The following is a 24,686-nucleotide window of genomic DNA, read 5'->3' on the forward strand; positions in this document are numbered from 1 at the left end:
AAGACTACATTTTAATTATAATTTCTGCTTTCTTTCACAGGCACTTTATACACAGTATTTGCAGTTTAAAGAAAATGAAATCCCACTGAAGGAGAACGAGAAGACAAAAATCAAACATCTTTATAAAATGCTAGAGGTATATGGATGCAAAAGAGCGGAGAGTGTGTGTGTCTGTGATCAAAATGTGTCTGTGATCAAAGATATCACAGTCTTTCTAGTTCTGCATATGGCAGCAATAACCACATTTCTGTGCGTGTGTGTGTGTGTGACAGGTGTGGATTGAGTTTGGACGCATCCAGCTACCCCCGGGTCATCATCCTAATGATGTGGAGAAGGAATGGGGCAAACTGATTGTGGCTATGCTGGAAAGAGAGAAGAGCCTGAGGCCGGAGGTGGACAGGTACGTGGAACCACTGAGCCTCTTTCCCAGCGTATTGTGGATTATAATAGTCTTTATGGCATAAATATTTGCCATGTCACCCAAAAGTCATGGGTGTTTGAGGCCATACACAGTGATCTGAAGCATGAATGAATGAATTATGTGCTGTGTTGAAGATATTCTTTGTTAACCTTTGTTTGATTGAAAAGGAATACTCTCTGTTTACCTTTCTGTTGCCCTTTGTTTTTCCATTGATCACTTTCCCCCTTTGGTTGATTTGCGTTACCCTTGATCACTTTGATGACCTTTGTTCTTGACTTCTGTGCCTTGTGTTTTCTTTCAAGATGATTGTATCAAGGCCCTGTGTGTATAAAAAGACCTTGCTAAAGACAGCGCAGGCAGAGAGACTGTTCTCCTCTCCTGTGTGCACACAAACTATAACAGGATCAGCAACAGCTTATGTTCAGTGTGATTTGCTCCTTTGAATAAATGTTACTAGAATTATAATTTTGTCTTTTTGGTTAAATTCCACAACAGCTTCTTTTCTGAATGAAAAGCAAGCTGTGCATTTAATTTTGGATCTGTATCTGTTAGCTTTCGATTTTCCTCATGAAAATAGAAAACTTTTGCACTCTATTATATGATTTATGTCAACATATTTTCAAACTTGTCCCCATTATTAGTTGTTCAGATTTAATGGCCTCATTTAACACAGCCAAAGTGCAGAGTTTACAAATGATAAGGTTTACTTTATTAACAGTTGATAGAGTGATTTGCAAAATCAGCATGAAACATATTAATCTCCTATAATAAACCAGTTGACAAGAGTGATGCTTTTATGTTTTTTATGTCTTTAAAAAGGCAGCAACTTGCAAACTCTAGACTTGGGTAAATCTGGATGTGATGCATGAAAACAGACTGCAGTTAAGTTCAAACTTGAGTGCGGTTGAAACTTGAGCGAATTTCCATTCTGTGTGCGTTTCTGTGTACTGTGTTTTTGAATAAGTATTTTTTACATTCAGGTACTGCTTATATATATAGGCTATTTTTGGTTAACTGATATAAAATACACTTCCTTTTCAAATGATACAAAGGTCTTTTCATGATATAGTGGGGTGGCTGTTTTCTGATGGCAAGCTCTGTCAAGCCTTCAGTGTCGTGTTTCTATCAATGTTTGTTTATAGAAGAGGTTATATTTCTAACTTGAATACTCTTATGTAATCTTTTGGACTGGAGACGGAGTTACTTGTAAATCCTCTGGCGTTGTTGATATTTAGCGAAGACAACTCGGCATATCCATTCTTGTATTACTTATTTAAAAAAAAAAAAAAAAAAGAAGTACATCATTACAGCATTAAGGTGGGTGAGGTGAAAATTGGCAGAAACAGAAATACAGCCGTTTGCCAGTGAATTACAGAATCTCACTGCTTGTAAAAGTGTACTGTCTCAACCTGTAATGGATGTCATGTCTCTGATGGATACCACAAGCTTTTTTATCCCCGAAGGGCAGCATATTATTTCAGGGTGGGTTTCACTTTACAGGCTCCTCACCTGGCCGTGTGTCGACACGCAGGACAGTATAAATGTGAGCAGGTGAAAGCCCTTCTGTCAGATTTGTCTGCGAATGCTTTCTGTGAAGTTATGGAGGTTCGGTCTAGGCTGGGATCCCCGCTTCAGAGGGAAGATTCGGAGCGATGTAACTGATTCTTTGAGTAGCTGGGCATATCGATAGAGGTCTACCATGCACAGTAACCTGGCATATTGGAGCGGTGTCTCGTCTGTTAGCAACAGCACGCTCACCAGCTCCGGTTCTAATGAGAACCTCCTCACTGGATCTACCATAGTGCCTTTACATGCAGGCAGCTCAGGCTTTATCAATAACAACTTTGTCTATGGACATAGGTGAGGTTACAAGTGCAAGTTTAGCTTTTGTGAGGCTTTTTTACAGTGTGGTGAACTGATATCAATTGCAAACTAACAATTTCAACTTGATTATTTTGTTTTTGTAGACTTGAGATGTTGCAGCAGATTGCCAACAGGGTCCAGCGGGACTGTGTCAATGGAGAGGACAAGCTAGCGTTGGCTAGAACTGCCCTACAGTCTGTAAGTATCATGCCAGATCCTTTATGATTTTAGTTAATTTATGACAAAATAGCAGTGATTATGCATGCTTTGCCTTGAGTCATTGTCTCTCTTTCCTCTGCTAAGGATGCAAAGCGTCTCGAGTCTGGTATTCAGTTCCTGAATGAGGCTGAGATTGCCGGATACCTTTTGGAGTGTGAGAATATTCTCAGGCAACAAGTGGTGGACATCCAAATTCTTCTGGATGGGAAATTCCCTTTTGCGGATCAACTCGTCCAAAGGTACAAAGTAGATTCTCTTGCAAAAATAAGACACTGTACTCTAAACAGTTATACTTCTTGCATCTCACATTGTTCTTCCTGTTTAAACACAGGGTATCAAAACTGCGGGACGACCTTCTGGCCCTGAGAACCGAGTGTTCTTCTGTGTACAGTAAAGGTCGCACCTTGACCACAGAGCAAACCAAGATGATGATCTCAGGCATCACTCAAAGCCTAAACTCGGGTTTCTCCCAGAACATAAACGCCGGCCTGACACCGGCCCTCACCCCTGCACTCACCCCCGGGGCACTGGTCACCCCCGGGTCCACTTTCACCTCGAGCCTTACCCCATGCCTCACCCCGAACCTGACCCCTGCCTTGACCCCCGGACTGCAGCCCGCCTCGGTCCAGGCCTACATGGGGAGCGGCGGCGGCATGGACCCAGGGTCGCTCAAGCATCTGAAACACATGCAGATCCGCAAGCCCTTAGTCAAATCCTCACTGGCAGACCCCAACCTGACGGAGGAGGAGGTCAACATGAATTTTGTTCAGGACCTACTGAACTGGGTGGAGGAGATGCAAGTGAGCAATCAGTGTTAGACTGGAACTAGAATCAGATTGTTGATATCATGCAACATTACCCTGCACATTTAAAACAAGATACAGAGTGTGTGAATATTTTTCTGTTTTGAAGGCGCAGGTGGATCGTGCAGAGTGGGGATCTGATTTGCCAAGTGTGGAAACACATTTAGAGAACCACAAAAGTGTACATAGAGCCATTGAAGAATTTCAAATGAGTCTTAAAGACGCCAAACTTAGTGAGGTAAGTGCTGCACAGTTTATAATCTCAGCAGAAACCAAAACAACCCAACATAATCTATAACCTAAATGTCAATCTGAAATGTTGCTGCAGTAGCCTAACCCACCCTCCACTCCTTAAATTTAATACCCGTTTCTTGGGAGGAATCTGAAAATTGCTTTTTTTTTCTCAGATTCAGATGACCCAACCCCTAAAACTAACTTATTCTGAAAAACTGAACAAATTAGAGAACCAGTATGAGAAGCTACTGGTAAGTAATCTTTTGAACTCAACATTTATAGTCTAAAATTCTAAATAGTCTACTTGCTAAGTAACCTGACTTCATGAATGCCTGTTCCTGTCAGAGCTGTTCTAGAGAGCGGCAGAGCCACCTGGAAAGTCTGCATGACTTCGTATCGCGGGCTACTCAGGAGCTGATCTGGCTAAACGAGAAAGAGGAAGAGGAGGTCGCCTTTGACTGGAGCGATCGCAACAGCAACATCTCCAAGAAAAGAGACTACCATGCTGTAAGCCATCTTAATATAAAGTGGATGGCTCTTGTTTTCTGTTTTAACACCCTTTTAAACAGCCATTAAACAATTTTAACTGTAAAAAGTGCAAGGATACATGCAGATGAATAACCACTGCATTAACTTTTGATAAAATGAAAATCGCAGTGAAGTGTTTTGTTTATTGTGGCATGAATGGAGCACAACTGCATGCTCAGCAGTGTGAGACAGGGTGTTGGGTTGTGAGAGGAGGGAGTGACTGGTTGCCATGGTTGAATGCCAGAGACACTCAGTCCGATGTCTCTCAACAGGATCTGATGAGGGAGCTGGATGAAAAGGAGGCGGCGATCAAGTCTGTGCAGGACAAGGCAGAAAGCCTCCTGCTCAAGAACCACCCAGCCAGACTAACTATTGAAGTAAGCCCTGCTGATTCACTGTGTGTTTTTATACTGAGCTCTGCAGATAGCAAGACAAATAGCTTGATTCCAACAGCTTCCACCCTGCCTACAGCTGCCGCCACGCCTAAAAAAAAGATAATTTATATTGTTTAGTGTCGCATGTGTACTGTTTCAGAGGCCTGTCCAGCCTGCTAAGGACAAATTCAGCAGGAAAACCACCAGCCATGAAACCTGAATATTATATTATGTTTCCATGTTTTTCTCCCAGGCATACAAAGCTGCCATGCAGACCCAGTGGAGCTGGATTTTGCAGCTCTGCTCTTGTGTAGAACAGCATCTCAAAGAGAACGCCGTCTATTTTGAGGTGAGTTACTGCCATCTTTTGATTAGTAGACTGAAGGCATATTAGTCGATCACAGCTAATTTCTCATGCTTTTGCCCCATTCAGTTTTTCAACGATGCCAAAGAGTCCATGGACTACCTTAAGAGCCTGCAAGACGCCATTCAAAGAAAGTACAGCTGTGATCGAACAAGCAGCTTACACAAGCTGGAGGATCTTATTCAGGAGTCCATGGTAAGCTGTCAGATTAGTAGTGGCGGGGAAACGTGAATAAAAATGGGAAAATTAAAGCTTTTTCTTGGTGTGGTGTGTCTGTAGGATGAGAAAGAGCAGCTCCTTCAGTACCGCAGCACTGTAGCTGGGCTAGTGGGAAGAGCCAAAACTATTGTGCAACTCAGGCCCAGGAACCCAGACAGCCCCGTGAGATCCTCCATCCCTGTCAAAGCCATCTGCGATTACCGTCAGATAGAGGTATTATTAAGCCCTCCACGCCATATTACACTGCATTTAATTTCTGTTTGTTTCCAGAATAGAAGGTAGAATAGTAAATCTATTCTCTGTTGTAACTCTTTTCAGATCACCATCTATAAGGATGATGAGTGCGTGTTGGCCAGTAACTCTCACCGGGCCAAGTGGAAGGTGATCAGCCCAGCAGGGAACGAGGCCATGGTGCCTTCTGTCTGTTTCACCGTGCCTCCACCCAACAAGGAGGCTGCTGATATGGCTAGCAGGTGAGACGCTACTTCGAAATTCGCTAAAATCAAAGTATTTATTCTAGAGATTCAAATGTCTGTTGTAACCTTGGATGTATAAGCTCTGATGACCTGTCTTTGGTTGGACAAATCATTAATGCTTCTTGCTTTGCCTGCAGAATTGAGCAGTTATACCAGAATGTTCTGGCACTGTGGCACCACTCCCACATCAACATGAAGAGTGTGGTGTCTTGGCACTATCTGATGGCTGATATACGAGCCATCCGCAACTGGAACGTGGCCTCAGTATGTTTGATTTACTTTCTCCTCATTTTTAGACTTTTACTGATCAGTTACAGCACCAAATGATGTTCATTCATTATAGCTGTAATCGATTAGACTCAGTTTTGATGATCGCACTTGGAGAAAACGATAATTTCATCTGATTTCCTCATGTGTTTCTCTGATCTATTCAGATTAAGACCATGTTACCAGGAGAGCATCAGCAGGTCCTGAGCAACCTGCAGTCCCACTTTGAGGACTTCCTGGAAGACAGCGAGGAGTCGGAGGTGTTCACGGTAGCAGACTGTGCCCAGCTGGAGAGAGACGTCATCGCCTGCAAAGAGTACTATGAGGAGCTGCTCCGATCTGCTGAGAGAGGCAAGGCTAAGCTTCCCCTCCTGTCCCCACCAACAAGGAGCTGCTGCTGTACATTCAACACCAACGCCTCGAGGGAAACACATGGCTCTTTAAGCCTATTAAGCATAAAGTTCATGCCTTTTGGAATTATGCTGTTTTGCTGGATTAAGAACAGTCACAAAACCTGGTTTGGTCTGCTGCTAGCAAAAAGCAAACACTGGGATAGTCCCAATCTGGTGTTATGGGTTTTAAATAGGGCTAACAGGGCAGAATGTCTGGACAAAAAGTGTGACTGCTTTTACTAGGTGATGTTTCATAAGACTGTGACAGATAACACATACACACATTCACTAACACACATGCAGCAGCTCCACCCTTTCCCTTTCACCCTCTCTCCTTTTGCATTTTCCTCCACAGTCTCACATGTAGTACACACTTTAGTGTCTACTACTGAAGAAGTTGACCTAACAAGTGGAAATATTTTCTAGTATGATAAGTTAAAATTAAAGTTCTCAGTTTATTAAGACCATTGTCCTAACTGGCGAATGGCCTACATGTGACAGTGAGAGCGAAGAGTCAATGATTTAACAGCATGAGTGAATTCATTGTCAAAGGAGTTCAGTTTAATGTTCACACAACAGACTCATATTGCAATAAGACATTTATTCTGCAGTTTTTTGTTATTCTGTGCTTAAGCCATATTGCCACAGTTCCTACTTGACCTTATACTGTGATGATGATGCCACCTAGAGGCACATTTGTGTACTTTCAATGAATGTGTGAGACTGTGTGAGTTACATTCCCAGTGTTCTCCAACATGTCTTATTTCCAGCGATCTAAATAAAATGTTGTTCCTTATGTTTCTGTGGTAAACAGAGGAACACGAGGAGTCGGTGTACAATCATTACATCTCAGAAGTACGCAACTTCCGCATGCATCTGGAGGCTCATGAAGAACACCTGATCAGGCAAATCCGCACGCCGCTGGAGAGAGACGACCTGGAGCAGAGTCTTCAGCGCATCACAGAGCATGAGGTACACTTTTAGGTGACCAACAAATAACACTTTTAAGGATTTAGTGGTGTCATCATTGTACTAATTCATTTCCGCATACTAATGCCTTTGCAGAAGAAGAGAACAGAGCTGAACAAACTGAAGGAGGACCTGGACGTCATGAAGGAGAAGTGCGAGATGTTCCTCAGACAGGCTGCAGCTTCTCCGTCCGTGCCGACCCTTTCCTCTGAGCTCGGTGTGCTCATTCAGAGCATGGGCCAAGTCTACTCCATGTCTTCCATCTATATGGACAAGTAAGATGGCCCCGACTCTGACATCTCCTCTGTTGTCAGGAACTAATCCTGCTGGCACATCCAAAAATGTGGTATTTGCAGTTGGAAGTAACTTAACTGAGGACATATTTTCTCTTTTGTGCAGATTGAAAGCAGTGAGTTTAGTGGTGAAGCACAGCCAGAGTGCAGAGACGCTAGTTAAAACCTACGAGTCCAAACTCTATGAGGAAGATGCTGTGAATTCTGACCTGAAGTCCATCGACACGGTCATATCCACACTCAAGGTAACGCACTCAATATTGGACTCAAGTCTCAAGCATTGCTAAATCCACAAGGAATATGTTTTTTAGCTTATCTGTGTTTGTTAATTCACTTCTGAAGAATCTCTGTTTCTTCTGATCATAGCAATGGCGGACAGAGATTGATGAGAAGCAAGAGGTATTCCATGACATGGAGGACGAGCTGCAGAAAGCACGGGCCATCAGCGATCGCATGTTTAAAGCCCACAACGAGCGCGACTTTGACCTAGACTGGCACAAGGAGAAAGCTGATCAACTGTGTGAGAGGTGGCATAGTGTTCACTCCCAGATTGACAGCAGGTTTGTGTTTTTGATCATATACATTTTTTTCCCCATGTGCAGTAAGACTGAAATGGCAAAAATTCTGTAGAATCGTTACCACTGTTAAGTCTGAGTATTACTCACTGAGGTTATGAATTAAATTTTAGGCTTCGGGACCTGGAAGGTATCAGCAAGTCTCTGAAATACTACAAAGATTCTTACAGCAGTCTTGATGAGTGGGTTAGAGAAATGGAAGCAGCACAGCTAAAGGCCCAAGAAAACAAACCTGAAGACAGCAAGGCTCTCGCTGAGCTGCTAAACCAACAGAAGGTAGGACTAAAGTGAACTTCTTTACTTTGAGAGATACAGTATATACAGTATAGAGTGTGATTAGATTCAAAACATCTGTGTTTTTCAGGTCCTTGTTGCGGAAATTGAGCAAAAACAGAGCAGAATTGATGAGTGTCAAAAGTACTCAGAGCAGTACTCATCTTCCGTTAAAGTAAGCAGATTTCACAATGTATTTTTTTTAAATGTTTGTTTATCATGCCCCTTTAGGGTTTTGCATTAACCAATAAACAACAGCCCCTCCAGGATTTCGCATAATTTTCTATGGTTTTTACCACCATATGCTTGATTTTATTGTGGCTTTTCTGAAACTTTTTTTCTCTTGGAAGCAAATGTATAAGGTTTGGCGAAGTTACAATGATTTGCTTGTGAAGAGTGTTGATTACACTGTTTATCTGTGTCATTTCTGGAGCATTTCCTAATGTGCAGGAAATGGTCCAAATTGCAAGCCTGAGGGGAAAAAAATCGATAAAAAACAAAGCAAAAATGCAATCGTAAATTGCAATCATAAAAGTGCTAATTCTAATTCCTGGATGGGCTGTTCAGTTGTCGATCTTACCTTCAGATAATCACTATACTAAATCTCGATTCAGGATTATGAACTTCAGCTGATGACCTACAGAGCAATGGTTGACTCCCAGCACAAATCTCCACTCAAGAAACGGAGGATGCAGAGTTCTTCTGACACCATCCAGCAGGAGGTGAAAGTCTAATGTAAAATGTAATACAGTTGGAGATCAGCTTTGTATGTGCTCTGCATGCTAAATGAGTTGTTTCTTTGTTACGTTTCAACACAGTTCATGGATCTCCGGACCCGCTACACTGCTCTTGTAACTCTGATGACACAGTATGTGAAGTTTGCCAGTGAAACACTGAAGAGAACTGAAGACGAGGAGGTGAGGGATTCATATTTTACAACTCCTTGGTTAGATGTCTTTCTGCATGCAGCTTACACGGCGTATTTTAGATTTTTGTTGGGTTTTATTTTTGGATTTGGGTACTTATATTGTGCTCTCACTTTTGCTTTATGTTCTGTTCTTATCTTGGCATGCTTTTTATATCTGATGTTCTGTATCAACATATTTTACCTCCTCAATAACAAGTCATGGTTTGTAAAATATACACTTACTTTAATTTCTATACCTCTCGGACAATATGAGGGTGATACTTCCACTAACATTAAGCCAAATAAAACTTCACATTTAAAAGGGCTAGAGTATCAAAAAGTCAAAGAAAAGTAAGAAAACAAACAAACAAACAAACAAAATAAAGCATTTTTTTCCCCCAACTAATGCCTTTAACTCACTAGCTTCATGGCCATGATGCAGCTATTCCAAAACTGTATTTCAATCACCTTGAACAGAGATTAGTTTTCACTTTAAGGCCATGACTTCCACCAAGGGTGATATTTTTAGTATTCATAGTGAGTTCATCATGAATAAGGATATTTGCTTCTTTGCAAGAAGTAAAATTGGGAAATATGTTGTATGTATGCAAGTACCTCATTGTTGGTGGTGGTGATTTGCTGGGAGGAGGAAGCTTTCTTCTTTCTTTGACAGAAACACTGTCTCATGTCTCATGGCATGTCTGTGGGGAAATTAAAGTCTCTCCAGGATTTGTGGAGTATTTTGTGATTATTGGTATTGATAGGTATTCTCTGGTTTATTGGCTGAAAATTTCAAGGACTGATGTAAGTTGTGGGTCAAAGGAATATGGTGCAATGAGCTGTTCTTTGACAAGTGCTTTGCTCAGGCCATCTATTTGTGTAGAAATTGTGAGGATTTACAAAAATAATGGGCCTTGTCAATTTTTAAGCAAGAGAGCGGCTCTGCACAGTAAAAATGTGGCAAATATTGAATATTTGTGGGGAACTGTATTATTATGTAAAAAATCATCTTGCGGTCGTTAAACTGCAAATTCTTGGAGAGATTGCTTAACAGTGCTGCACGACTCTGGTGAAGGGAAAAATATTAGTGCAATTGATTTTCTCTCACATTTTCTCATTAAACATGAGAATCGTGGATAACTTATTTTTTGCATTATAGACCAGAAAGGCTTTTGAAAGAGCAGAGTATGCAAAAAGGACAGAGAGCATGGAGCTCCAAAAGACTGAAGGGGAAATAGAGATCAGTCAACTTCAGCAAAGGGTACATGAGCTGGAGGATGTGTTGGTTACAAGACAAGCACAGCTGGAAAGGCTAGAAGGAGAAGTAGAAACACAGCAGAGGACAATTGATGATCTAATCCTTCAAAAATCGAAGGTTGAGCATGACGTTCATCAGTATCGCACCAAGCTAGAGTTAGCAGTGAAAGACAAAGCTTCTGCTGAGCATGAATTATGTCACACACGAAAGTTAATTCAGCAATCGGAGGCTAAGTGGTCCTGCCTGGAGGATAGTCTTCCCATGGTCAAGAACACAGAGGAGAGCTCCTTGGTACGGAAGAACATAGAAGAGCACTTGACAAGGAAGGATAATAATGTCCAAGATGAGCACAGTCACACACTTAAGAGAGAATCCAAGGTTAAGGAAGGTACTGAGGCAGAGTTTCTAAGCCAAGCCCATGCTATGGAAATTGATCTGACTGAGCAGCCTGTGGCATGTGACGCAAAGGCCGTCCACAGTGAGTCACAGTCAACTGCAGTTAGAGAAAACAACAGTGTGGAGGTGGATGTCCTGCAGCACAAACTAGAGGAACTAACCATGGTCAAGAAAAGAGCTGAAACAGCTGAGGAGAAAGCACAGAGTTTTAAAGAGCTACTGGATGACAGCAATAATATACTGAAGAAACTCCACATGGACATGGAATCTGAAAGGAGCAGCATGAGACAAAAGTCAGAGGAGCTCAGACAGGAGACACTGGAAATGAAGAAATCAATGTATGAACTTCAAGAGCAAATCAAATCTCTCCAGAGGGTTAAGTCTTCATTGGAACAGAAAACCACGTTCCACAATACTGAAGTCGAAGGCCTTAAAGAGCAGTTGAAGATCAGCCAGGAAAAACTACTTAAGAGGAGCTCCATGGAGCAGGAAAATAGTCACAGGATGCACAGCTTAGAGGAAGAGTTATCTTCCAAACAGGCAGAAATAGATCAAATTAAGTTTAAATATGATGAGCTGACAAGAATTAATGTGCTATTGGACAGTGATATTAGGGGTATTCAGATGAATACTGAGTCATTGCAGCAAGACAAATCATTCCTTCAACAAAAGATTAAGTCTTTAAAAAGTGAGATGGAGAGTTGGAAACAGCAGCTTCAAAAGGCGAAGGAGGAAAATACCCTCAAGAAGAGATCTGAGCAAGACACACAACTCAAATGTAAAAACCTGGAAGCCGAGCTTCATAAAAGCAGTTTAATAGCTTCTCAATTGCAGAGGCAAGTAGAGGAGCTGAAAAAGATAAATATGGAGATGGAAAAGAACATAAAAAATGTAAGAGCTCAACTTGATCAGGTGACTATGGAAATTGGCAGCAAGGATCAGCAAATTAAAATTTTCAAGTCTCAGGTGGAGGGCACCAAATCACAGGTTAGGATTATTGAAGAGGAACTGCTTAAAAAGTCCCAGACCTCTCATGAACTTCAAATTAAACTGCAGGATTACAACGAGGAGGTAAAGAAAATAACTGAACTGCAGCAGAAAAACAAAACACTTCGTTCAAATATCTCCAGTTATGAGAAAGAAGTAATGAGTCTTAAATCAGAGCTAAAGTCGTTGTGTGCTGAGAGAAATTTGGCCAATCAGAAAATCCACATGCAAAAGGCTGAGGTTAATGATTTGAACACAGTGCTAAAGAAAACAACTACAGAACTGCAAAAAGAATCAACTGAGAGTGAAAAATATCTCAGTAAAGTGAAGGCATTAGAGGCTGAGCTTTTGAAATGTAAGCAGAGTATGAAAGGAGTAACTGGAAACTCAGAGAAAATGGCAGCAAATCTAAAGCAAGAGATAAATGCTCTTCAGAGTGACAAGAAAACAGCAGACAAGAAACTAGATAACTTGAATGTTCAACTTGCAGAGTTGAGCTCTTCCCTAAAAAGAGCAAAAGATGATTTGGTTAAAGAGGCTCAAGAAAGGAAAGTCAAAGAGTCACAAATGATGGAGCTGGAGGCTGAACTTAAAAAAAATAAGCCAATAGTGAAAGGAAGCCTTCCTAGTTTTGACAAATCCCCGTCAAATCTGACACAAGAAATCACAGTCCTTCAGAGAGAGAGAGCTGAAGCCCAAGAGAAAAGCATCTCATTGGGATCTGAAGTCACAATACTGAAAGAAAAGCTGGACCAAGCCCAAGAAGAAGCTAAGCAAAAGCAAAAAGAAAGTTCAGTCCTTCAAGTGAGGTCCCAACAGCTGGAAGAACAACTTGAGAATTGCAAGAAAATGCTGGAGGACTTGAAAGGTAAACTAGAACTTCAGAAGAAGGGCTATGAGACACAGTTGTTGTTAGTGCAGACCGAAATAGAGCAACAGCTCATTTTACAGCAATCTGAAATCAAACGTGAAAGTGAGAAGGCAAAAGTACCAGCAGAAATAGATAACAAGTATTCAAAACAAGAAGTCGAACAGATGAAATCATTACAGCAGAGCACACTGAAATTAAAGCAAGAAGCTGACCAACAGTTACAACAGGTGCAAATCAAAATGGACAAAGTGCACCAAGAAAGAACCATGCTCAGCCGTGACCTGTCAAAGGCTAAATCACATATTGCTCAACTTGAAGACGTCAAAATTAAACTGAACTCAAACATTAGTCATCTAGAAAGCCTCAGCAATGACCGCTCAAAGGAGTCAGCTAAGCTTAAACAGATGTTAAGAGAGAGTGAGCAGAAACTGACTATAAAGGAAAAGGAAGCAAGATTCCTCAATGAACAGATTGCGTCCTATGTCAAGGAGGTCAAAAGTCTACAGGAGAAGCTTTTGCAGCTGGAGGCTGTGATGAAGACTGAAAGCAGGAAGATGAATGAACTGGAGGTAATAAGTGAAACCAATCAGTGTGTCGAAGACAACGAGGCTGCTAAATTGAAGACAGAACTTATAATAACACAGAAGATTGTGCCATCATATGAAGGTTCCTTCAAACACAAGCTAGAGGATGACGTTGTCAAAATGAAAGTGTCCTCAGAGGTATGAATGAACTTAATTCAATATTATTGATACACAATGCCATTATATTTATTATGAGATACATTTAAATGCAACACCTACATTAAGAATTACACATTATTTTTCAATATTGATTAAAATATCCATTTCTAAATGGTTATTATCCATTACAGTTAAATGTTAACACTGAGTTCAGTTGTCTTCCAAAGTCATTCTTTATCTAAAGATTATTCCAATGTCATATCTACAGATGGCATCAATGGAGAAAGAAAATATACTAGAAGAACTGAAAAAAGTGAAACAAGAGAAAAAGGATGTTAGTCACAGTCAAAGCGTTCACCAGGATCCAACAATGAAGAATGCTTTGAACAACTCTACTCCTCAAACTACCACTCTCCAACAAAAAGACATACAGAATGTGACTCACACGGGCCTGGTCAAAACTAATGACCCCATGACCATGACAGTGCATAGGTACATGTCTCTGTGTGGACTAACAGAGAGAGGACCAAATGAAACAAACACAGGACCCAAAGACATGCCGACCAAAGTATCTCATCCTGCAAACACACTGAAAGGGGCTACAACAGACTGTGAGGGAAAGCAGAGTGTGTCACATTCCACTTGGGCCTCACTAAAGCTCCCAGGGCTCAAAGGCAGTACAAGTATTCAAAAGTTAATCAAAATTAAGCTGTTGGATGAAGACATTTTGAAGAAGTTAGAAATGGGCTTCACCACAGTGGAAGAGGTGCAAGCATCCCTTGCTCAGTTCCTCAGCAAGCCAACTACGATTGCTGGAGTGTACGTGGAGTCAAGTAAGAAAAAGATATCTTTCTTAGAAGCTGCTGAGAAAGGCTTCTTGGCAAAGACGTATGCCATTGAGTTTCTGGAGGCTCAGGCTGCAACAGGCAGCATTACAGATCTGGCCACAGGTAAAACATACTCGGTTCTAGACGCTCTAGAGAGAGGTATTCTAGAAGCAGACCTGAAAGACAAACTGATGGATGCCGAGAAAGCAGTTAGCGGCTACATCCATGGTGGCAAAAAACTGTCTGTGTTTCAGGCAATGGAGGAAAGGATTCTTGATAGATACAAAGGGAAGAAGATCCTTGAAGTCCAGATAGCCACAGGAGGAGTAATCAACCCAGACATTGGTGTTAGAGTGCCGGCTAACATTGCTTTTGATCAGGATCTTTTGAACCAAGCCACCCTAAAAAGTCTCTATGATCCGATCAGTAACCACAGAAGTTTTCACAACCCCTACACTGGGCAGAAAGCATATTACAGTGAAGTGCTGAAGTCTTGTCTTTATGATACTGATGGTGGTGTCTATCTTTTTCCAATTGGTGACAGACATCTATCTAGTATCTCTCCCAGGAGTTCTCATAGAGTGTCTGTTGTCAGCAGCAGCCGTGGCGTAGAAATGTCAGCATATGAAGCATACAAGGGGAAACGCATTGACAAGAGAACCTATCTGTTTCTATCACAGCAGGACAGTGAATGGCAGGAAAAGTCCACTGTTGATGTCAATGGAAGCCCACTTCACATCATTTCTGACCTCAACAGCGGACGGCAGCTTTGTCTGGAGGCTGCTGTGAGTCAGAGGTTTCTTGAGACGACAGAGCTTGAGAGCTATCGCAAAGGGCTCCTCAGTATCTATGAGCTTGCAGACCTCATATTTTCGAGAATGGTTGTTGTTGAGGATGTTAACAGCCCTATTGCTGGTCTCTGGGATGTCACTCAGAGGAAGCGCCTGTCAGTTCTTCAAGCTCTTCAGCAGAGCCTTATTGACAGAGTCACTGCCCTAAGGCTGTTGGAGGCCCAGGCTTGCACTGGAGGCATCTGCGATCCTTCATCTGGGGAGAAAGCTACAGTCACAGAGGGTCTGAGAAGAGGTCTTTTGGATGAGTCATTCACTCACCAGCTCCAACAGTTTGAGCAGGCCTATCATGGCATCATTCAACCCAAGACAGCAAAGACTTTATCTGTTGCTCAGGCTGTTCAGGAAAATTTCTTCCCAAAGGATGTAGGTCTTCGCTGCCTTGAGTTCCAGCTCCTGACTGGAGGATTGATAAACCCTGAGACTCATGACAGAGTCTCACTTGAGGAAGTCATTCAGAGCTGTCTGGTTGACAAAGGCACTGCCACTGTTCTGAAAGATGAAAAGTCATACACCAAAAGCCTCACTTGTCCCAAGACCAAGAGAAAAATCTCATTCAAAGAGGCACTTGAAAGAAGCGTCTACGACTGCCACACTGGGTTAAGGTTACTGGAGGCTGCAAAAGCTCATGGAGTTGGAGCCAAGTCAACATTCCAATATATTTGGGCTTATAATCAGCTGTAAATATGTGGTTGTCCATAGCAATGGCCAAGCAGAGAAACTTATTCATAAGCAAAGAAAATGCTTTGTTTTTGTATTTGGCTTATTAAAGGGAACTGGGAGCACACCAGGTATTCTTTACCTGTCTAGTAACATGGCTTTTACTTTGGTATGAAATGTTCTCATGTGATTGAAATACAGTATATTGGTACAGTAGTATTGCCAAAGTTACCACAACAAACCATGACATCAGCTTCAATAAAAAAGAGAGGATTGATTAAAAAAAACAAACCATGTGGGGCATTTATGTATTGTACATAAGAGAATGTTATGCGGTTATTTTTTATATTTTGTGTCAAGCACATTTCATTTAGACATTTCCCATCATTGAATAAATGCATTTAACACAAAGTGATGCAACTGACATATGGTTCTTGAGTTCAGGTGTTCTTGGTCCGATTCTGAAGTGGTCAGAAATGTAATTTGGCAATGGACCTAGCTTTTAGGATTCCCTATGTAATATCTTTCATTCGGTGGTCTGTGTTGAACTCTTATAGGACAAAATAACAATCATGTTGAAAATCCATCTGTTCAAATTCTAGAGATCTGTTGATGAGGAGAAGAAAGAGCATGGCGATAAAGTTAGCAAGCTATTGCACTGGATGTCCAATGTGAAACAGAACCTGAACAATGATGACAAGACTCTGAAAGATGGTAACGCCAACACAGAAGCCACTAATAAGCCCCAGGTAAATACTGTGTGTGTTGGTTTTTGTGTTTTTGGTATGTCCTGTTATTATATATGGCCCCCAGATGTGTTGTGCATGAGAGAATACCTTACTATGGTTTATTGCTCATGAATACATTTCTTTTAATCATACAAAATATTGTCACAGCCTCTGACTGACAGTGTGTACGTATGATTTCTAATAAAAACACTATTGTCTACTTTCTCATGTATTTACTGCAGTTACACTATAAGTTATAGTTATGATTAGTTTATAGAGTGCCCCTGACAACTTTGCTGATGAGGCCATGGTTCAGATTATCACCCATGGCTTTCATACTTGGTATTTCCATGACCTCCTCCAGGTTTATCAGTTGCACAAGCACTCATATTTCAGAACAACCTCATTACAGGCCACAGCAATATAAGCATTTTAAATATATATTTAAAATGTGTGAGGTGGCAAATTACATCATCCCCATAGGCTATTGAAATATCAGAAGAGTTTTGTCCATGTCTGTCCAAGGAAACATGCAATATCTGTGTTATTGGTTATTTAACATCATGCCCAGGGATAGCACTTGAAAACCAGCCAGTTGGTTAACAATGGCACATTTACAGTAATGTTGATTAATGTGCATTGTCCCTGTAAAACAATAAAATAAAATGCATAGCATTAGCATATGCTAAAATCACTCCCTGTCCATCTTTAACTACTGTAAACTCTCCTTGCCTTGTTACCATACTCTAATTACATCATGGTCTCAAAATAAATATTTGTAGAGATACCAATTTTTTTTTGCCAAATTGTGAAAATCTGTGTTAATATGTCAATTTATTAACTTTATATAAACAATTTTAATTGTGAAATATTATTTTTTCAATATAATCAGTGTCATTGTTTGGCCCCATGGTTTGATTCTTAGAAAAACAGCTTCTGTAGATTCATCTGTTTGTGTGTGTGTGTGTGTGTGTGTGTGTGTGTGTGTGTGTGTGTGTGTGTGTGTGTGTGTGCACGTGCATGTGTGTGTGTGTGTGTGTGTGTGGGTATGACTTAAGTCACTTTCAGGGACACACACCAGACTTAAAGACGAGATGAAATGAAAAATGCCTTTTTAACCCTTTTAGATCACATCCCCGGTCATACTGTGCACCTATTTAACAATATATGCCAAAAAAAATACCAAAAATCAATTTCATTATATTCTTATATCAAAATTCAATCATGTTTTCTTCCTGTAAAACAAAATATGCCGTGTGCTTACGTAAGCATGCCCGTAACTAATTTCAACCAATAATATCATGACATCCACCCATCAATCAATCTTCAACTTTTAGCGCACAGAGCTAAGAGGCTAAGATTCATTAGTTAGCTAGCTAGCAACAGCATGGTACTTCGGTGTGTCTTCGGGTGTTATGACACACCCACTTTTCAACGTTCAAATCAAATTCCTCCCAACGTTATGTCCCGCCTGTCTTTCCTGTTTCACTCGGAAATACGTCACGATACGGAAGTTAGATACTCTCGAAATGCCGTTTCATCTCGACTTTAAGACCAGTTGATTGGGGACGGCTTGTGCAATTGGGGACAAAAGCCGTGTCCCCAATTGGTAAAAAGCTGATTTTTGGGTCAAGGGTTAGGGTTAGGTTAAGGTTAGGGTAAGGGTTAGGTTTAGACAAGTAGTGGTTATGGTTAGGGTTAGGGTTAGGGTAAGTCTCCAGGAAATGAATGTAAGTCTATGTAAATACCCCAAAAGTGACTTAAGTAAAACTGTGTGTGTGTGTGTGTGTGTGTGCGCGCCTATGTGTCACTATATACACAGTATATATTCACTAGATATGGTGACTGCATTACAGAGCTTCCATGAAAGTGAGAAGTCAGTTTACTGTATTGTATATACAGTATTAATACAGTAATTATTGCTATTCTAGGTGTCAGTGGAGGAGATGGTAACTAAGAAGGAACAAATTGCAGAAGCACTCAGGTCCACACAAATGATGCTGAACAAACACAGTGACAAGTAAGTCAAGCCATTATGCCTAAGATACATGAGACTTTCTCCTCTGTGAAAGGCTACAGCCTCATCCTTTGTATCATGTGTTGCAGAATGACAGAGGAGGAAAGGGAGACGGCCCAGGAGCAGCTGAAGGCGCTGAATCAGGCCTACAGTGATCTCTCCCAACAGTGTGCAGATCAGACGCCCTCTGCAGAGCAGGTTGGATACTGGGCTATCTCTTCAGTAGGGTGGATTGTGTTTGTGCTTTACAGTGTGGTAAAAAGGAACAAGTGCCACCTAGTGTTCAATTGCATGACTAACCTTTTTCCTCTATCTTATTTCTAGCACGGTGTGAGAGGTTTTCTCTTGTGTCATTCTATATTCATTTTATAATACTGGATCACTATGAACAGTTTTTTAGAAAACAACAGTTATTTTGACCAATGAAACCCAGAAAATCTATGTAGTATGCTGTAAACATGCTTAGTGCCTATACCATCCAATTTCATTCTGACATCTCACAGTCTTGATTGAGGCCATGTGCTTGAATTCTCTTCCAGTTCAACAAACAACTACATAACACTCTTGTGATGTGTCTAACTTGCCCTCTTTTTTGCAAGATGCTGGATATTGCATTCACAGATGCATGTTAGCTTTCAATGTATTGTACCTCATTCTGCTGTCACAACCCTGATCCAGTCTTGCACTTGTGCACATGATCTCTTAACATACATTTGTGTGGTGGTGAGTACAAGTTTTGCCTTGCTTTTGAGTACTGTAGATTTTGAATTGCACATTTTACATATTGAAGTCCTGTCTGCAGTCAATTCAATAATTTGTATATTTTCATTTTCCATAGGATTTTAAAACCCTTGATGGCATTCGTGAGCTTGGAAATGGAGTGGTGCACTATGATCAGAGTGAGCTGATCGATCAGATGATTGGGGTCACTCTCCCAGAGGCCCAGCCAATGACCTCTGACCTCTCTCAGTCTGAGCTCCATGTGTGTCAGGACTTGGATGAGGCTCTCAAACAAGGTCTTATTGATGAGTCTGCACTGAACCAATTGCAAGAGCTGAATGAAGCAAGCAAGTGCATACAGAGTCCACATTTCTCTTCTGTGCCCCTCTCTGAAATAGCAGCAGCTAGGGAAGGGAGCATCCCTGAACATCTGGTCATCAAGATGATAGAGATCCAACCAGTCAGTGATGGACTGAAGGCGTGCTACACAGGGGATACACTGACCTTGGAGAGAGCATTTCAGTGTGGTTTGATTCCTGCTTCTGTCTATGTAAAGGCTCTTCAGAGGCAGAAGACCTGCCCGGATGTAATTGATCCCAACACTGCTGAAAATATGCAGAGGGATGCACCTTGTGAGGAGAATGGACTAATAATAAAGGGCCTAAATAGAAACATATCAGTGACGTCAGAGAGGGATGCTAGCATAATGAGGGCTTTTCATGATGGTTTAATTGATCAGGAGACGGCTGCTCAGACTACTGACCCCAAAACATCAGATCAGGATTCTCAAAGTGCACAGAGCCAAATGAGCAGCATTGTGAACCTCCAAAATGGGGAGAGGCTAATGGTAGATGAAGCTGTTCAGTGTGACTTGATGAGCTGTAGCAGTACACTCATAGTGCTTGAAAAACAGAGGGAATTTATGGGACTTATATTGCCTCACTCTGGGGAAATCCTAACTGCATCCACCTCGTTGCAGCATGACCACCAAACCATCGCCAATGAGTTCACCAGCAAACTGCTCAGTAATCGACAGAAGATAGCAGCTTTTTACATACCGGAAAGTTCAGAGGTAGTAGACATCACTTCTGCCATTCAAAGGGGTTTGATTGATATTCATACAGCAGAGGTGTTGAAATCTATAGAATTTCCAGATGTGTTTCCTGATGTTGATCAGCTTAATGCAAAGTTTTCATCATGGCTTATGTTTAAAGAGCTTACCGTTGATGGATGCCATCATGCCACAGATGGTTTAGAGGTTGGGGATAGGAACATTAACAGCCCTTCTCCCACAGAGGCGAGGCAATTATTCATCTCCTACCTAATGATGAACAGTTACATGGATCCAAAGTCAGGACAAAGGCTGTTAATACTCGACAGACAGTTGTCTAAAATGGTTAAACTTTTCACTGAAGATCCGGTCACTGAAAACATGGAACTAAATTTTACCTCTCCCACTTCAAATGTTGGTGATCTTTCAGAACAGGTCGATTTAGAGATACCTTTGCACATACATGAGGAAACAGATGAATTCATGCAAAACAAGCAAGAATTTGCTTCTCATGACCTTGGTCCCCGGGAGAATGAGGTTGCTTCTGATGAAAAAATCAGTGCTAATGACAATGTGCCAAAACAAGATTCTGTCAAGGAAGCTTCAATAGATGATGACTTTGCTCGGGACACCACACAGCCGGGTGCAACAGAGAAAGCTTTGTTTCAAAAGAACACACATTGCACAAACTCTGCTGACTCTGAAACATGTTTAAGTACCGCAGGAAATGGTTTAGATATTGAAGTCGGAGAGGCTGTTAGTGGAGGTCTGGATATTCCAGCTACTCCAGAGAACTCAATCCTTTCCACTTCATGTTCTGCGAACTGCACAAATGCTGGCTCACCCTCAAGGGTATTTGACTCCAGAAGTCCCACATTGGCAGTAAATTCTTGTCATCAAACGCAACCACACTTAAATCCTGATTCACTGCGCAGTGAATCAAGAGGTACTGATGACATGACCACAGAGCCGTTATGCTCTGAGGACTTGTGGGAGCGGGAGAATGAGCGGGACTATGCTATTCATCTTCTGAAAGCCCAAGTGGAGGAGGGGGGCATTTTGGATGTCACCTCTGGGAAACGCTATGACCTGGAGGCAGCTCTCAATAAGGGCTTAGTTGATGAGAACACAGTATTGGAGCTGCTTGCTTTACAACAAAGTGGAAAAAGGGGAGTCATAGGGGATGATGAGGACACAGTGTCTATCCTAAAACACTCAGTGTCAGATGGATCTATATCCTCAAACACTGCTTTACGTATTATGGAACAGCAGAGCCTGTTGGCTGGTGTATATGACCCAAAGTCTGGTTGCACCATTAGTATCAGTGAGGCATTGCAGTCTGGATTAGTAAGTGATGAATTTCTTGAGAAGATCCTTAACTCAGACCCAATGCCCAAAACCACCATTTACCCTGACGAAAAGTGCAGCCACTGCATATCTGATGACCAAAGTCTGGGATTCATGAATATGAATGAGGCTGAGGACGCGCTGCAGCAGCAAACTGACAGGAAGGTAGCTGTCATGGTGCTTGATCTCACTGATGAGCACATTGATAACAAAGGCACTGAGAGGGAGAACGGACACGCAGCGGTAGATTGGAAGGCAGGAGGAAATGTAGAAGAGATGAGTAATTATCTACATCCTTTAATTCCCTCATTCATTAGTCGCGGGCCTGCCTGCACTCAGATGATCTCACCATTCTCGTGGAATCAGGTCACTGAAGAGTGTATTCATCAATCTGACAGAACATCTTTACCGACTGAAGATTGTGACACACGGGCCTTAATCAAAAGCCAGCTGGCAGATAAGACAGATGGATTTGGTGCTGTGATCCAAAATGCTGCTGGTGTGAGTGATGAAACACCTGACAGCACTACTCAAGCAGAAAGCCAGATTGAATGTGCCACTTCCACTGGCCAATCTTGTGAAGCAGACAGCTCACCCATAGATGATGATTTTCTCAGACCTGGATATCATGCCCAAGTGGAAAATCAGACCGTTAGTCCTGTCCAGAGTGACTCAGGCATGTCCTCATCACACAGTGACGTGTTGTCTGAGGAAACTAGACTGGAGAGTGTGCTAAGTGCTGTTCAGTCATCTTCGTTCAGTGAGCCAACTCAGAGTATAGATTACTCATCGCCCAGGGATTTGTTTGAAAATACAACTATCTCATTTTCTGGGGCTAATGGTAACTATGAGAAAAGCATCACAGAAGATGGCAGTGGAATTACATTACTTCAGCAACCAGTCCTCCAGTCAGAAGGACATTTCAGTATTGAAACTGAGCCCAAATCCTCTCAAAATGGTCAGAGCCAGAGTATGCCTGTTTGTGAGAGAACAACTCTACAACAGTTGAACCACTCTTCTCAATTGCCTATTTCCGACTGCACTGTCAGTCATAGCAGCTGCAATATAGAAGATTCAGACCATTTCATTCCAGCTGCCATCACAGTTTCTCCAGAGCCAGTAATGACTAATAACAATCTGTCGGGTTCAAAGGACAGTGCTGCAGATGATGTTGCATCAAGGGGGGAGGTTGACGGTAAGATTTCCCCAGAGAGGCAACCTGGGGACATTTTTAAAATCCCCAATGATATTGAGCTGATTTCTGTGTCCAGAAACACACTGACAGTAGAGACAAGTGATAGCAAAGACAATGCAAGTATTGCCAAAAGAGTCTCCTGTTCAGACCCACCCTCAGCATCAGACATGAACTCAGGGCAGAGAGAACCCGGAATGGAAATAGGATTAGGATTAGATATTCTGCCAGATGGAAATAGATTAGATGTATGTGCTTCTGTTGATGATCCACAGGTAGTGATTGATTTCCCACCACACAACTCCATTACATCTGACATCGCCTCTCCAGCTCCATCAGTAATTTCTGATGCTGTAAGGACCGGTCTAGATGAGCAGGGGATAATGGGTACAGAAGGTGCTCATGTGGACGACTCGGAGAAGGCAGAAACTCAAGACATTGAAAGTGCTCTCACTATGGTCCAGAATACTCCGCAGCCCTCAGACGGAGGCGGTTTAGATGAGAGAGACACAGCCCATGGACTTATGGAGAGCAGTCGTCCAGACCTTCTCATGGATTTACTGAAGCAAGATGCCCTCAGTTCAAACAGCAAAGAAATGGCAAGCCAAGCTTTGACACCCCAGGAAGAAAAAGTCCACGAGAAGACAGACCAGCCTGATGTTGCAAACATCCAGCTGCAACTACTGGAGGTTCTGAAGAGTGTCTCCTCGAACCAAGACCCTTCGGTGCTTCAGGGGGTGATGGAGACCCTGAGCAGCGCTCTGGGGGGCGATTCTCAGGAGGACCGACGCCACACGCTGGACAGCATCAAGGAGGAGAGCTCAGAGGAGGAGGGTGAGGGGTCAGCAGAGGATGACTCAGATCTCTGTCACTCTACTACAGTCAGTCAGCAACCATCTACTCAGATGTCTGCCAGCTCAGATGTCTGCAAAGCGGAGGAGGTCAATGATGTGGTAATTCTTTTGTTTTGTTCAGTTTTAAGCTTTAACCCCCCACCTTCATTTTTGACATGGCCTTAGTAACATCTATGTGTGTTTTATGTATGCATTTTCTACAGCTGTACTCCATCCAGGATTATTTGGAGTGTGTTGGAAGACTACAGGATCATGCTGATGTTTTAGATGATGTCAGAAATGACCTTTTAATCCAGGCATCCTTGAGCAACAACATGGAGGAATTACAGATCCAGCTAGAGGAATGTCAGGTTAGAAATCATGTAACAATCGAAAGATATTTAATTTGTCATCTGTAGCATTATTATTCAATAACCATTATCATGTGCGTTCAATTTTAACATTTCTTTTATATTTTTTTCCAGTCACTGGAATCCCAGCTTTCTAGACTGGCTGGCGTTCTTACAGCAGATCTGGAGAAAGCCAAACAGCTCTTAAACTCAGTTAATGAGAACATTCCCACACAAATCCACCAAGATTTGGCTTCAGCATTTCTAGAGTTGAAACCAAATTTTACCGCTATTTGCCAGACGTGTGCAGAAAGGAGTCACTCTCTAATCCAGGCAATGGAAACAGGAAAGGTCAGTGCTCATGGTTATTGATTAGAATACATGGATGTGGCAGTTGCATCAGCATTATTAACTATTTTCTATGCGATTGTAGGTACATTTGGAGTCAACTTACCAGAAACATCTCGGTGATCTTGATGAACTAGCTGGCTGCATCCAAAACAACTCTGAGATGTGGGACATGGATTTGCTGAACGCATGCGATCTGGACACTCTGAAACATATCATTCAGCAGAACAAGGTATCTCACATGTAAAAACATTTTGCAGTTAGAGTGACTGAATTCAAAACCGATTAATTTGAGGTTCTTACTCAGCATGATTACACGGTATCCTCTGTTATTCCAGGACATGGAGAGCAATCTACTAACAGTAGCGCGGCTCAAGTTAGAGGACATCG

The 24,686-nt window shown here is 41.9% G+C and overlaps 2 protein-coding genes across 2 annotated transcripts in view; both read left to right on the plus strand.

Moving 5' to 3' along the window:
- dst (dystonin) overlaps positions 1-24,686 on the plus strand; it is a 116,637-nt gene that overhangs the window by 41,063 nt on the left and 50,888 nt on the right. Inside the window, exons 13-38 of the mRNA XM_078288672.1 lie at positions 41-136; positions 273-400; positions 2,389-2,482; positions 2,588-2,742; positions 2,835-3,303; positions 3,416-3,544; positions 3,714-3,791; positions 3,886-4,047; positions 4,341-4,445; positions 4,696-4,791; positions 4,876-5,001; positions 5,086-5,238; positions 5,344-5,498; positions 5,639-5,765; positions 5,936-6,119; positions 6,975-7,132; positions 7,226-7,404; positions 7,529-7,667; positions 7,789-7,982; positions 8,111-8,273; positions 8,362-8,445; positions 8,885-8,992; positions 9,089-9,187; positions 16,313-16,459; positions 18,370-18,458; positions 18,545-18,653. Coding sequence (XP_078144798.1) covers positions 41-136; positions 273-400; positions 2,389-2,482; positions 2,588-2,742; positions 2,835-3,303; positions 3,416-3,544; positions 3,714-3,791; positions 3,886-4,047; positions 4,341-4,445; positions 4,696-4,791; positions 4,876-5,001; positions 5,086-5,238; positions 5,344-5,498; positions 5,639-5,765; positions 5,936-6,119; positions 6,975-7,132; positions 7,226-7,404; positions 7,529-7,667; positions 7,789-7,982; positions 8,111-8,273; positions 8,362-8,445; positions 8,885-8,992; positions 9,089-9,187; positions 16,313-16,459; positions 18,370-18,458; positions 18,545-18,653 — 3,726 coding nt within the window. The remainder of the gene's footprint in view (positions 1-40; positions 137-272; positions 401-2,388; positions 2,483-2,587; positions 2,743-2,834; positions 3,304-3,415; positions 3,545-3,713; positions 3,792-3,885; positions 4,048-4,340; positions 4,446-4,695; positions 4,792-4,875; positions 5,002-5,085; positions 5,239-5,343; positions 5,499-5,638; positions 5,766-5,935; positions 6,120-6,974; positions 7,133-7,225; positions 7,405-7,528; positions 7,668-7,788; positions 7,983-8,110; positions 8,274-8,361; positions 8,446-8,884; positions 8,993-9,088; positions 9,188-16,312; positions 16,460-18,369; positions 18,459-18,544; positions 18,654-24,686) is intronic.
- On the plus strand, positions 14,115-16,321 carry LOC139922869 (plectin-like). Its single transcript, XM_071913500.2, has one exon. The coding sequence runs from the start codon at positions 14,115-14,117 to the stop codon at positions 15,732-15,734; it is 1,620 nt and encodes a 539-aa protein (XP_071769601.2). The 3' UTR covers positions 15,735-16,321.

Source organism: Centroberyx gerrardi, chromosome 15 (genome assembly GCF_048128805.1).
Source record: "Centroberyx gerrardi isolate f3 chromosome 15, fCenGer3.hap1.cur.20231027, whole genome shotgun sequence".
In the NCBI taxonomy this organism is placed as follows: domain Eukaryota; kingdom Metazoa; phylum Chordata; class Actinopteri; order Beryciformes; family Berycidae; genus Centroberyx; species Centroberyx gerrardi.